Source organism: Centrocercus urophasianus, unplaced genomic scaffold (genome assembly GCF_019232065.1).
Source record: "Centrocercus urophasianus isolate 14NV4802_14NV808 unplaced genomic scaffold, USGS_Curo_1.0 seq_24, whole genome shotgun sequence".
Lineage (NCBI taxonomy): Eukaryota > Metazoa > Chordata > Aves > Galliformes > Phasianidae > Centrocercus > Centrocercus urophasianus.
In genome coordinates this window covers 13,552,816-13,565,933 of record NW_024884800.1, presented here as the reverse complement: position 1 = coordinate 13,565,933, position 13,118 = coordinate 13,552,816, and the positions used below count along the sequence as shown (strand labels likewise).

Sequence of the window (13,118 nt, the reverse complement as noted above, 5' to 3'; positions counted from 1 at the left end):
TTGTTGTTTTGTTTCGTTTAGGTGGGGTTTGTTTTGTTTTGGTCTTCCATGACCTTGTGTATAGAGAAGCTTGATCACCAGAAAGCTAACATAAGCTATAGAAACAGTATTTATGGTGTCCCAATTAGCTTTTCTTACAAGAGGAGACTAAGCTGCCCTACTTACTCCAAGAACAGGAGACATTTTACCATGTGGTACCTGTGCTCATTTGCAGCATAAGTTCTCGAACTCAAGCAATGATAACTGGAATTTCTGTTTTGCTTTCTTGCCTATTAGTAACAGTTTCTTATACAAAAACAGAAAAGTTCTTAAATACACCTGCTAGCATGAATGACTTAGAAAGCACTGGTTTTGCTTCAAATATCTGCATACTTACAGGCACAGCTGCCATCAGTGTAGGCTTAAGTACAGTGCAGTCTCCTTTGCTTCCCTTCTTAATCTTACTTGACTGTAAGACAGAAAAAATGATAGTTTATGAAGATGAAAACCAAGCAGCTCTTCTGAAAAGGACCGAAAAAGAGAAGATATGCTGTCATGTAATTTTCCCGTCCCTCTAAATAACGCTTCCTGCTTAAAATACTTTTTTTTCCACTGTGATTGAAAAATGTAGTGATTAACAAGAACTTCAACCAAAACATCAGATATTTTGCAAGCCCAGCTGTGTAAAGCAAGTCCACCTTGTGTAACTTTTTGTTTTCTTTCTTGTACTTGCAATCCCTCTGTATTCCTCCAGAAGTATTTTGTGGCATGTTTTTGTTATTAATGGTGGGTTGTTCTTTGTTTGTTTTAAAATCTGATGCCATTTCTCAGTTACCAGCAAAATGCACAGAAGCATTCTTCCCTAGCTTAATTTGCACAAAGGCAAAAAGCTGAACAGAAGAGCTGCAATAATGGACTAAAGAACTCAAACCGAGACTAAGAACTTAAAATCACTTTATGGGGTTCTATGTACAGTTGGTGTTTTAATAGCTGTTCACATCCTGATTTTCTCTAGATAACGTTATACACATTTATTAGGTTTTCTTTTAGATTTCCTAAGAATCGTAAAAGCAAAAGCTTAAATAATATTTTGTATAGTATGACCTGCTTCTGTAGCTCCACCAGGAATGTTTATTTGCATCATTTTCTGAAAAAAATCTCATTTAAGTGTATCACATGTATCAGCACTTCTTTAAAGGAAGAGAACAGCTAATCAAGAACTTAGACTGTGAAAGCTTAAATTTGCTTTTGCTTTCCGCCCGCCCCTCACCTGATCTGACAGTGTAAGTGGAGAGGAATATCCAATCCTGCAGCCGTAAGTGATGCAAGAAATTTCTGCTGTCAGTTCCAATACATGGGCCAGGGGCAAATAACCAATGTAAGTATCCTTGGGCCTAGTAAAGAAAAGATTATCTAATGAACAGTGATGCACGAGTGCACTGAAATACTGCCTCACTTTTTTTGTGGTGTGTTTAGCTGTGTTTCTGGAGACTCAGGTCACACATACTTTCTCCTCTGCATGCAAGAGGGGTGTGATTATAAATCAGTTTATAAACTGAATCAGTAAAAATCTTACCTCTCTGAAACCAGTATGAATTATAGGATTTGCCTTGTTTTCTAGGAAGCTCAAGTTTCCTCAGTGCTCCATTGCAGGTTTCTTCTCCTTATGGGAGATTTCATCCCAGGTGCCAAATTAAGGATGAAATCACTGTTTTTACATTATCACCAATACGATTCAAATCCTTAAGTCATCATAGCATTTCCTTCTCAAACAGATTAGTGGAGAGCTGATCACTGATGTAACAGAGGATTCTATCAGGGAATGCAGAGATTTCTCAAGAATAAACTTAGAGCTGCTACCTATACAGAAACTTCCAACGTCAGGTCAGAATGGCTCTTATATCCTACCATACAAAGATGTATTGCAGGTTATTGTAGCTGCATTTGTGAATGCAGTGACAAAGACACATCCACATTCACAAAACATTTTCTTAGAATATTAGTGAGGGAGTTTGCAGATGGCTGTACTATCATCAAAACAATTCATTATTTCTCTGCTCATTTCAGTGCAGAATACTGGAGCAGACTCAGCAGTACGTGTATTATCCATCCAGCAGGAGTCTCTCTAGTTGAATGAAAGAGGTATATGTTTAGGTATATTTCCTAAAGTGATTCTAGCTGACTGAAAACATCTAGCAAAAAACTTCCCCAAATTTGACTAGGTGAGTAATTTCTCCATCTGGTGATTTTTTCTAATGCATAGAAGAGTGCAAAATCCATCCCAGACCTCTAGCTAAAGGTGAGGGAAAAAAGCAATCGTAGAGCAGAAAAAGCACGTGGGACAACATCTAGGGCATACTTTGCAAAGAACAGGGTGAGATCACAAACACAACGTGCATTTCATATAAATCAACGATTAGTTGGCTCACAATAAAATGAAGGAACTTGCTAATAGCTGGTGCCTGCAACAGATTCTCCATAAACTTACACACTTCTAGAGGTTCTGTTTTATCCCCCAGCGCTTGGCAACAAAGTGTTTCTTACCCCAGCCCAGGAATTCTCTCACACTGTCCTGTCATTCCGGCTATCAAGTTCTTGTGCTGCATCATCACTCCTTTAGGTCTCCCAGTAGAGCCACTGGTGTACATTACCAGAGCCAGGTCTGTGGGGACAGGTCTGCTTGGCTGAATGCTTGCTACAAAATGCAAGAGAAAAGTTGCATTAGTTCAAAACCTACTTCCTGGCTAGGTGCAGAGCACTGAGGTAAGGAAAAAGGATGATCAAGGTTGGATTTTCTCCTTCCTTGAAGATGTTACAGTTGCTGCAGGCTGTCCACTGTAGTAAGGTTATGTAATAGTTATCCCAATTGTCCAAGCTGTTTTCCAGTCTCAGCTTGGCTCAAATAAAAAGATGTTTCCAAGTTAACAAGCAAAAATACCTTCAAGTGCTTTTCTTCTCTTAGGAAAAATAGAGAAAATAAGGTGAATAAAGGCAAGATAAGCAGAAAATAGAACACTGAACCAGATTCTACTTCACTTCCCAAAATAAAGGCAGAGTCTTATTCTGGTTGTATTTTAGAAACTGAATTTTAAGTTTTATCCCGAAATACCTGAAATGTAAACAAAGGTACAGGACAATAAATAGAGATCTAACAAATTATCCACTCATTTAAAGGGGCAGAGGATGAACTGGCCATCTGCCACTTCCCTTGTGTTTGAGACTTGGCACATTTACTTTTTTCTGCTACCCAACATCTTTGATCAGGCCTGGTTTCATATTGCTTGGTCACTCCTCTGAAGTGATTCACTTACCGTTTTCTGGTTTGGCTCCCAGCTCCTCCACTGTCTGCATATTATGAATCTCAACATTGTCAGAGTATTCAGATTTATTGATAGTCTTATTGTCCACATAAATTATATGTTTGAGACAGGAGATCTGTGGCAGTGTAGCCTACAGAACAGAAAGAAAATTGTTAGCAAATGACTGTGCTGTAAAATTACTGCAGGTTTGCTTGAAAGCAGGTGAAGCTGAAGCCAAGTTACCTTAAGTTTGCTCTCGAGAAGTTCTGCGCTGGTGATCAGATACGATGCTCCACATTCATTGAGGCCATAGGTTACCGCCTCTTCACCCAGCGTAGCATACAAGGTAACAACTGTTGTATCAAAGAGAGGGAATGAACACAGAAGTTAAAGCAAGAACAAATGCAAAAGCTCTTGCTTTAGCACACTGCAATGCATTGTGGAGGGAATGAGCTCAATGGGAATTTTTTTTTAATTAGGAAACAAAGCAGCTTCTAATCTTCCCAAATCAGAATTGAATTCTACAAGAGATCACAGGAATGAGGACAGTTATATGGAAGAAGAAATCATCAAAACAAAAAGATCTGCTAAAACTCAATGAGAACACACGAAGCAGTTGCACAGTAAGCAGCTGAGAATGTGTTCTTCCTCTGAGCGCTGTGCGTCAGGATGTTGCAGGGAGCTGACACTCACACTGCAGGGCACCAGCCACTGTTCCTGCTGTGCACTTCCAGCTGAGTGCCAGCTTTCAGCCTCTGTGCCAGCTGCTTTCTTGTTCCCATGCATTTACTGCCGGGGCAGGGCAGAGATCACACTAAGAAATCAGACTGCTTTTGTGGTGAGGGATTATTTTTTAATCCTGACAGGTGACAGTAATGCTACTGAGTGCCTCACAGGCTCTGAGGAGTCCACCTTTTCTGTTGAGGAAAATCCTTCAGTATCATACTGGTACCTCACATTTGAGCTTCCAAAGACTATTAAAGAACTTAATATTCCTGTGAAGTTGTGATCATGTAGAAAGGATAAAAAAGGAATGTTACATGATTCTCTAGCAACCTTCCCTATTTCACTGAGAAGGCTGTATGTAACAAGTCAGATTAAATATACTGACTGCTTAAATAAAAAAAAAAAAAAGCACATACATAATGGTAACGAACTTGAGCAGTTTGGCAATGTTACCAAAATACCCAACCCCTCGGCCTAGCATCTCATTTTGGTTATGATTCTTCCAATAACCATTTCATGTTTCAGATACAGAAGTCAGAATATAGACAGAAAATGCTACAGCCATCCCAAAGTCTGTGGGAAAAATGCAACTACTGAGTCCTCACAGTACTTAAAAAAATTGAAGAGTAACTCTGCCTATCTGTCACACTAAGATCTAAAATGTTGCTACAGTCCCAAAGGTTGGGCTCATAAGTATGAGCAAGTAAACTGTAGTGATCTCTACTACGTACAGAATATACTGGAAACTTCAAAACTCCGGTGGTACACAGAATAAGCCTAATTAATTCCTGTACCATCAGCGTCAGGACTGACACATTCTTAACAGCCAAAGCAGTACTGGAAACTTCTAAAATATATTCAAAGTACACAAGTTCAGCACTCACGAGGAAAGTTGTACTTGAAGCAGGTCAGGGCTGCGATCATCCATTCTGCTCGGGTCTCACAGAATATAACAACGGTGCTCTTTGGGGTCAGTCCCAGGGCTATCAGCCCGCTCCCCAAGCGATTCACTTTCTGATTCACTTCTTCATAGGACAGCCATCTGTAGGTTCCTAAGATTAACTGGAGAAGGGGGCAATAACAGAAAAAACACCCTTGTGATGACAGGCGACTCGTACAGCTCTTTCCTGCTTTTGTGAGTTGGTGCTCAACACAACAAGCATTTCCATTTTTCTTGTAGCAAAATAATTAGTGCATCCCCTAGCGCGTTACTCTTTAACTACTACAAAGCACACATTTTAAATCAAAAAAGGATTAAGGAAGATCTCTAATGTTGCCTCTGCTGTTGAGGCAGAATGTAAAAGAGCTCAAAGCCAAATCAGAACTAAGTACAAAATGGTAAGCTGTACCTTTTTGAATACTTTTCCATTCGGTTGCATTTCATTTTCTTCACTCAGTATTTCTCTGGTCCCAAGACAGTCCTTTTTCCCAAACTTTGCTAACGCGTGGTCAAACAGTTTGTCCAGCGTGTCTGCTCCAGGAATGTTTATGTTTGCTAGTGAGTCAAGGTGAGTGACAGAACGGTAGGGGCTTCCAGGTTTGTCCGAGATGGGCTTAGCTTTTAAACGCTTTGCCATGGCCTTTTTCTTCTTAGCGTTGGTAAGAAAATACCACGGAATAAATACAAGCATACTGTACACAGATATTAACACGTACACAGGCAGCAAAAGAATGGCACGTAATTCTAGCCTAAGTTTCATTGTGGGTATTTGGAAAAGAAAATCTCTTAGTGCGTTCTGAGCAGGCAAGAGCAAAAGCAGCAGTGCAGTGTGGTGCAGGGAGAAGAACAGTAAGTGAAGCTTAGGTAGCTCGCTTTCAAGGCAGCTGCTAAAATTTTAGTAACCTTTGAGAGCCAGCAGTGGACACCTGTGGGTGAAGACCAGAGCCAAGCAGAGAGCAGGAAAAAAAAAAAGAGAATTAAATTAGTATTACAGTCAGACCATTAGTTCTAGTCCTTTGAGATTTCACCTCAAATGCATCAAGACCAAGGAGACTGAATTAACTGATACGTGTGGTTGCATCTGCTCTGAGATTAAAGAGGTTGACTCTTCCATACTTGTTTGTTCCATCCACAAATATTTACTTTTCAAAGACTTCCCTCCCATCTCTGTCGGAATAGTTCAGCACTGTAAATATGAAGTCTGTTCTCTTACATCTTAATACTGCGTTTAAACTGCCTGTGTAATGCTAGTTGTGTATCGATGGGAAAGGGCAAGCTGTTTTCCCCCCAGATATTTGTATTGCAGTGGAAAGATAGAGTAGGTGTCTTTACTGCCTTTCAGGATGTTAAATCAACTTGCATTCAGATTAAAATGTATTCTGATACAGAGTCCTCAAAAACCTTCATGTTCTAATATAAGAACAATGCAATATCCCAACATTGCTTTATTAACTTCACACCAACATCTGTATTATCAATTAATTTTTGACTATGAATGTCAGACTTCTAAAAAGGGACTGCACTTATTTAACCATCCCTCCAAAAATTAAAAAAATAATAGTAATAATCACACCCTATTTCAGTATATGCATTTTAGAACTCCAGGTATGGAAAATGGAATCTATTTTAAGATGAAGCACAATTTAGCAAGATTTTGTCAGAAACCTTTCTTCATTAAGGAGAACTGGGCCCGAACAAAGACCAAAGAGGGAGAAGAACAAAACCACCTCACAAACCACAGTGGTGGCCACCCCACTTGTCTGTAACTGGTTGTGCTGGCACACAGATGACACAGCTGCTTATCTTCACCTGGACAACATGCAAACACAGCATGCAAACACAGCACAAAGAATGCACAGAACAGGGAACGTGAAAGGCAAAGGAGCCCTGACAAAACCACAGTACCTCAGACACGAGGGAGCAATGCTGACTAGCTTATAGGAAAGCTCAGTCTTTGATGGACGACATCTGATAAACAAAATGTACAGGACTAGGGAAATTTTCAGGGCTCCATCAAGCATTGAAAGAATGTAGGCACACCCCAAAGTGTATCTTTCTTAACGTGATTGCCACCCCAGGTGAGGGAGGCTTCAATTAACGTTTCAGGTTAAACAAGACAGCTGCTACTGACAGCACAACAGAGATCTATTAATAGGCTGTTGGTTTTTAATAAGACTCCCAATGTTCGCAGCTGCGCTGTAGCCAATATCAACAATATGTAATGTAAGACTGAGAGACCTTCGCACACTCCAAATAACACGATCACCATCTTGTTACATTTTTAATTAAACCTGTAGTCTGAAATGACTACTGAATGTGTCATGTAGTAAGCTAAGCTCAGACTTGTTCAGAAAGAATCTTTTCTTAAAAGAAAGTTCTACATTCTTTTCAAAGCTTATGTCCCTGTTCTGCTTTAGTTAACTCCATCGTCAGTTGCTCAGCAAACAAGCCTCAGAAGAAAGATCACTCCACTTCCCCTGCAAGCACCAGTTCTCTAAAATGAAGGTCAGTGGTTTATATCACAAATCTTGCTTGATGTTCTCATCCCAGTTAATTCAGTGCTCCGAAAGATGCAGTTGAACTTGGACATAAAACAAAGGCCACCCATACTGCTAAGACTTACACAGAAACCTCATCAGAACATCTGCCTGAAATAATAAAATAATGACTAAAGGGTCTGAATGGGAAAGAAGGTTGCATTCTGAGATGATACCCCCCTGAAATCACTCTTAACATCCGCATTAATTGCATGTACAAACACACTTCGTATGCTTGCAGGCAGTTATGTTAAAGGTCACATAAGCAAACATTAAAGGTTCATTACTTTCATCCTGAAATTTCAGATAGTTTCAAATACTTTTAGAAGTGTTTATAAACTGAGAACTTAGCTACTCTGTTCTCACCGTAGTAATTTAAAATGCTTCTATTCTGACATAAATCAGTTGCAATTCTTAACAGCAATTGAATGGAAAAACTTGCTAAGTGCAAAGAAGAAAAACGTTACTTTTCCCTTTGAGGATGTTGTTATAAAAACAGATACATGCACACGCACGCATGTACACCTATATGCACATACGTATACTTACAAGATATCTGGCAGCAAGGTCCAAGTGTTATTTGATGTCAGTTAGATCTATGTTCAAACAGAAAATAAAAAGGACGTATATTTTAGGGCGGGTATTTTTTGCCCTGCAGAGAGAAAGATGTGAGGAAAGCATTCTTTCCTCTGCTGGTTTCAGAATCTCTGCCCTAATGCTCCTGAAGAAGAATAGCATATGAATTGAGACCATCTTATACTCAAGCCCAGTAAATATCATATTTGAAATACAATCCATAACAGGACAAAACTACTGAAATTACAAACGTAGCTAGACACCAAACCCACATGGTTAGAAGCCAAACACAGTGATTCAGATTACACTGGCCTTCAGTGTCTTTTTTAAAGTTAAATTAGTCTCTGAGAGAAAGGGAGAGAGGGATGTAACATCCACACTGATGCACAATCACAGATACCCACAAGGCACACCAAATGCTGCCTGCCACCACAGCCTAATAGCTATCTTGTCAGTGAGCTTTGCTCCCAAAGCAAAGAAAGCATGTTAAAGTAAAGCTATTCTAGAATACTAGGATATTTAGAATACGTAACATTTTATACTGACATACAAAATTTATTATTCCACTTAATTGTGCAATGTAACTAGAATGTTTGGAAGCTAATCTATCTACTTTGGAAACTGCAGAACTTCCAGATCTTGATGTAGGAAATCACATTCCAAGCAATAACAGTAAGTGTGTGTCAGGCATGAGTAAGAAAGTCTAAGAAAACAAACCAAATCAAAAGCAGACACAGTTTCTCTTTTGGATAGCCGTGTTTTCAGCATTTCCAAAGGATTTTCCTTTAGTGAGTAAGTTTCTTTTATCCAATTTGAGATGGTATCTCTGTAGACTAGAGTTCATTTAACATTTACAACGTTATGTTACAGCATACGTATCATCCATGGGGTCACATCCTCCTTGCTATTAGTACATGCTGGGTGTTTACAGACTTGGGAAGTTCAGGTTTGCTATGGAGAAACAACTGAGTGAATGCTCACACAAGCACCAACGCTGAGTTCTGTGCTGGACCAAAGAGATGCACATTAGTTGTAATTGGTATTTTCAATTAAATGCTGCAGAACAGTGCTGAGAACAGACAACATGCAACTCTTTGTTCTTGTCCTGCAGCCAGGGCCATGGAGCAAGGTTTGAAATCAGAGGACAGGTTCCTGAACAGATGGGACACTGTTCCTTCCATATTTTTTCATGCATTTAACTGAAAATAAAAGGAACAAGTAGCAACTATTTTTTTTTTAATATATACCAAAAAAAAAAAAAGCCATAGAAAATTATGAGACCACATAAGGACAAAAGGGGGGAGGAACAGAGAGAAGACCTTGATGGGAAATGCCTTTATCTTCTCTCCCTTTAAATGTATGAACAGCACAGAATCAGGTTTTCCAGCAGTTGCACTACAACAGCTTCTGAGTGCAACTCAAAGCCTAAAGTACCTGTGGTTAGAAACTTCATCCAGGGCAGATTAATTCCAGTAAGGCAGCAAATTATTACCTTCATTAGGAAAAGCTTTAATTATCCAAACCCCAAACCCCATAAAGGTTTAACACTGAAAGTACATGACTAACAGCATTTATTTTCTCCCTCTCATGTTAAAGAGTTTGAGAGGGATCAAACCAAATAATATCATCATGTGAAGAAAACATACTTCTACCAATCCACATAGAACATTCACTGTAACTTCTTAAATGCTTTTTCATTAAGTTAGGAAAGTGTTCTAGTAAGAATGCTGACAGGAAAAGGGCAGATTCTGATTTACCAAACCCACAGAGAACTGGGATCTGCACCACAAGAAGTTGTTTAGTTTAAAAACACCAGAGGAAATCCCAGTTTTCCTATGACTGAGCTCCACTTCAAATGCAGACACGATTCTGGCCTTAGCATAGGTTGACTCCTTTCAGGGAGTACCAAAACCTTCCAAAACAATCCATTTTGAGCAAATAACAACTGTTGCTGGAATGTCTGTAGCATTCAGGCAGATGTAAGCTGTCTGGAAAGCACAGCGAGCATTTATAACTTACATTTATAACACACACTGAAAAAAAACAACAACCAACCAACCAAACTGAGCTGAATAAATGCATCAGTTATTAATTACGACCCATCTCTGGAAGGGAATTTAATCAATATCTTCATTTCAGTACTGGAACTCAGAGCCTATACAAAAAAAAAAAAAGAAACTACAGAAAGCCTGAGAAATACAGCATTGGCAGAACACAGCAGCAAGCTGAACACAGCACACAAGCAGTGCACACTCAGCTCACTACAGTTTTTGATTTTCCATACATATCCATGTCACACACGAGGAGGAGAGAATATTTCCAAGTAAGAGCCATCAGAATCTTTGGACTAACTACAACTTTTTTGGACTTAGAAAGGATGAAGGAAGAAAAACGAAGGGAAATGATTCAGTGTTTACATCATATTGGTGTTGCTTTTTTTTTATTTATAAAAGCAAACACTGCCAATATTACCGCAAGTTTTTCACAGTGGAAAAAAGTACACAAGGTCCAAATTTTGTTCCCTTTCACAGTCACATTTCTACATATTTTCCTCTTACATAATTTTGTACGTCAGGGGGCAGTGAAAGGCTCCAGAGCAACGCCAGCAGGTGTCTGACGTACTTCCGTGCTTTGTAAATGCAATGCAGCTCCAAGTCTGAGAGTTTTCAAGAGCTCTTGCTTTGTCTGTACAGTGCAAATATAAGCACCTGTGTCTGAACAACCAGGGAGAGGGGGAAGTCAGACAGAGGGGATCCTGACACGAGTTTGGAGTCCCTGTTTAAACATATGCATTCCAAAAGGCCTGTTCTGAAAATAACGCCTCCTATTTTATGACGTTGGCCCACAGTGTCAGAGGCAGATGGTGGTGGTACAGCACAGAGGCTGAGCCTTCCTGCCAATATCCCATCCCATTCTGTTGTGTGACAGAGGGCGGCAGAGGGACAGCCTGACACAATGGTGTCTGACATGGAAGTGAGGATGAAGCAAAAGGGTGGAACTGAATTCCTCCATATGGAAAACATGGCACCTGCTGCCAGTCATCAGCACTTGCAGAACATTTATGGGGACCAAACAATGGCTGTGAGCACAGTGGCACAGAGGCACCTCCGCTAGTGCAGACTTTGATGAGCAAGGCGTGCAGGTGTTTGTTCATTGCTGGCAAAGGTGCTCAGCTAATGGTGGTGGCTATGTTGGAAAACAAAGTTTTGCAGCTGAGAATTTGTTCTATCAAGTGGCGTTTTTGTGCTGTTTGTATCTCTTGTAGTTTCCATGGGAATAAATAGGAGGCATTACTTTCAGAGCGACATACATATTTGAAATAGCAAGAATAAATGTAGTATTAGGAAGTTTTGCTTCTCTTACTGCTGCCTGGGAGAAGAAACAAGCAGTGAATGCAATGATTTACTTAGTAACTAAGCAAAGTTCACATTTATTTTTAGTGTCAAGAAAAAAAATCATTATTGTTTTAGTGCCTCAGGACCTCCATACACTGAACATCAATCAAAAAAATTCAAATCAATCTGTAAGAGTCAGCTGGCAGACACCTATCAGCAGGACTTCCAGCATTGCTGTAGCAGAAGCCAGACCAGCTGAGCTTACCCTGTATTTCCGAATTATCTCACAGACTGGTGTGAAACTGTCTCTCCTAATCTTTACAGGACAGCAAGCAAATATTTAATGAAAGGATAAGACTTGTTTGTGTGCCCCAAAGGCAGAGAACATAAAAGGTTGAGACGTGATTTCACAACTGAGAACCGTCCACTGAGCACACACTGAATTAGGAAAGTATTTCCTCTAGGCCTACCTCTGTTCCTTCTGCCTCATTCAATTCTACCCAGAAGCTGCACTGTAAATCCCTTGGCTCATTCACTCCAGCGCTTCCTTACACTGCTGCTCTCAGCCTGTACTGGTCATGCTGCAACCTGATCCATCACAACCTGATCCAGCATATGAGGCTTTGAGTCAGTCCACTTTATATTCTGCTGTACTGTGTGTGCCAGCACTCAGTTTAACTGAAGTTAAAGCAATTTTTGTGTGTGTGTGTGTGGTTAAAGATGGAAAGGCAACCTTTGGTTTTGTTGGCATTCTTGCCAAGGGAAGTGAACGTGGTATGGCTTGCTGGCTTGAACAATTGGTATTTCAGAAGAGGATGGAAAACAGTAAACACTCAAAAATTACTGATATTACCTCAAAACTCCTCTAACATCTACAAAACATACCCTGTCTAAAGGGTACAAAAATTGAAAACAAAAATGAAAGCACACACTCTGTACTCCTAAAGAAGCATTTCAGCCTGATTTAAACATCCGAATGTACACCCAAGCTCAGGCATGATGGCAAATGTTACTCGTACTCCTGTGTTTCAGCAGCAGAGCTGTGCAATGGTAGCATTTCGCCCAGCTTCTGAAAACAAGCACACAGAAAGGCAAGCAGTATGACCGAGGACAAATTTCAGAGGAGTGTGGCAATGGAAGTTCTCCTAAAGCTTTATAAACAGTTGATGTAAGAGAATGCACAGAGCAGCCAGTCCTGAATCTGTGCTTTGCTACACCATCACTTTGCAATAGAAAGGCTGTGACTTACAAGGCCCAAGGACCCAACTGGTGCAATTTATCTTTGGTTTGTTGTTGTTTTGTTTACAGCACTAAATTGCTTTGCAACAACATAGAAGTGGTAGACTGTCCAAAAATTGCTGGATTACGTGGTCTAGAAGATCAGAACAGTTTGATCACAAACAAAAATGGCTATTTTCCACATTGTCTGTCGGCTTCTTGCCAGAACCTTCAGGCAAAAACACAAACACTGCCCTTGAGAAATTCTATAACCCTACTCAAGTAATCTAATAATTCTTATTAAAACCAGCTTCATAAATTACAAAAATAAAAAGTTTTCCTGCTTCCTTCACCAAATGAAATTCATGTCTCCTTTGAGTACAGGCAAGTCAAACTTTTGGAAGACGTCCTCTTTTTTTAGGAGATCAACTGCTTTCTTCAGCCTTGTTGAATTGCCCAGCGTCGCTGATGAAGCAGGTACAAAAACACTGAACATCCATACTATTCT

The 13,118-nt window shown here is 39.9% G+C and overlaps 1 protein-coding gene across 6 annotated transcripts in view; it reads right to left on the bottom strand.

The window, feature by feature from the left end:
• ACSL4 (acyl-CoA synthetase long chain family member 4) overlaps positions 1 to 13,118 on the bottom strand; it is a 34,537-nt gene that overhangs the window by 8,507 nt on the left and 12,912 nt on the right. For 2 of the 6 annotated variants that reach the window (XM_042824947.1, XM_042824948.1), the window contains exons 3-10: positions 8,031 to 8,077; positions 5,354 to 5,870; positions 4,889 to 5,066; positions 3,522 to 3,631; positions 3,291 to 3,429; positions 2,524 to 2,674; positions 1,250 to 1,373; positions 377 to 448 (exon numbers count right to left, since the gene is read on the bottom strand). In XM_042824947.1, the coding sequence (XP_042680881.1) occupies positions 377 to 448; positions 1,250 to 1,373; positions 2,524 to 2,674; positions 3,291 to 3,429; positions 3,522 to 3,631; positions 4,889 to 5,066; positions 5,354 to 5,704 (1,125 nt within the window). In that variant the 5' untranslated portion in view covers positions 5,705 to 5,870; positions 8,031 to 8,077. The remainder of the gene's footprint in view (positions 1 to 376; positions 449 to 1,249; positions 1,374 to 2,523; positions 2,675 to 3,290; positions 3,430 to 3,521; positions 3,632 to 4,888; positions 5,067 to 5,353; positions 5,871 to 8,030; positions 8,078 to 13,118) is intronic. The other 4 variants (XM_042824951.1, XM_042824949.1, XM_042824950.1 and 1 more) reach the window with 4 other exon arrangements.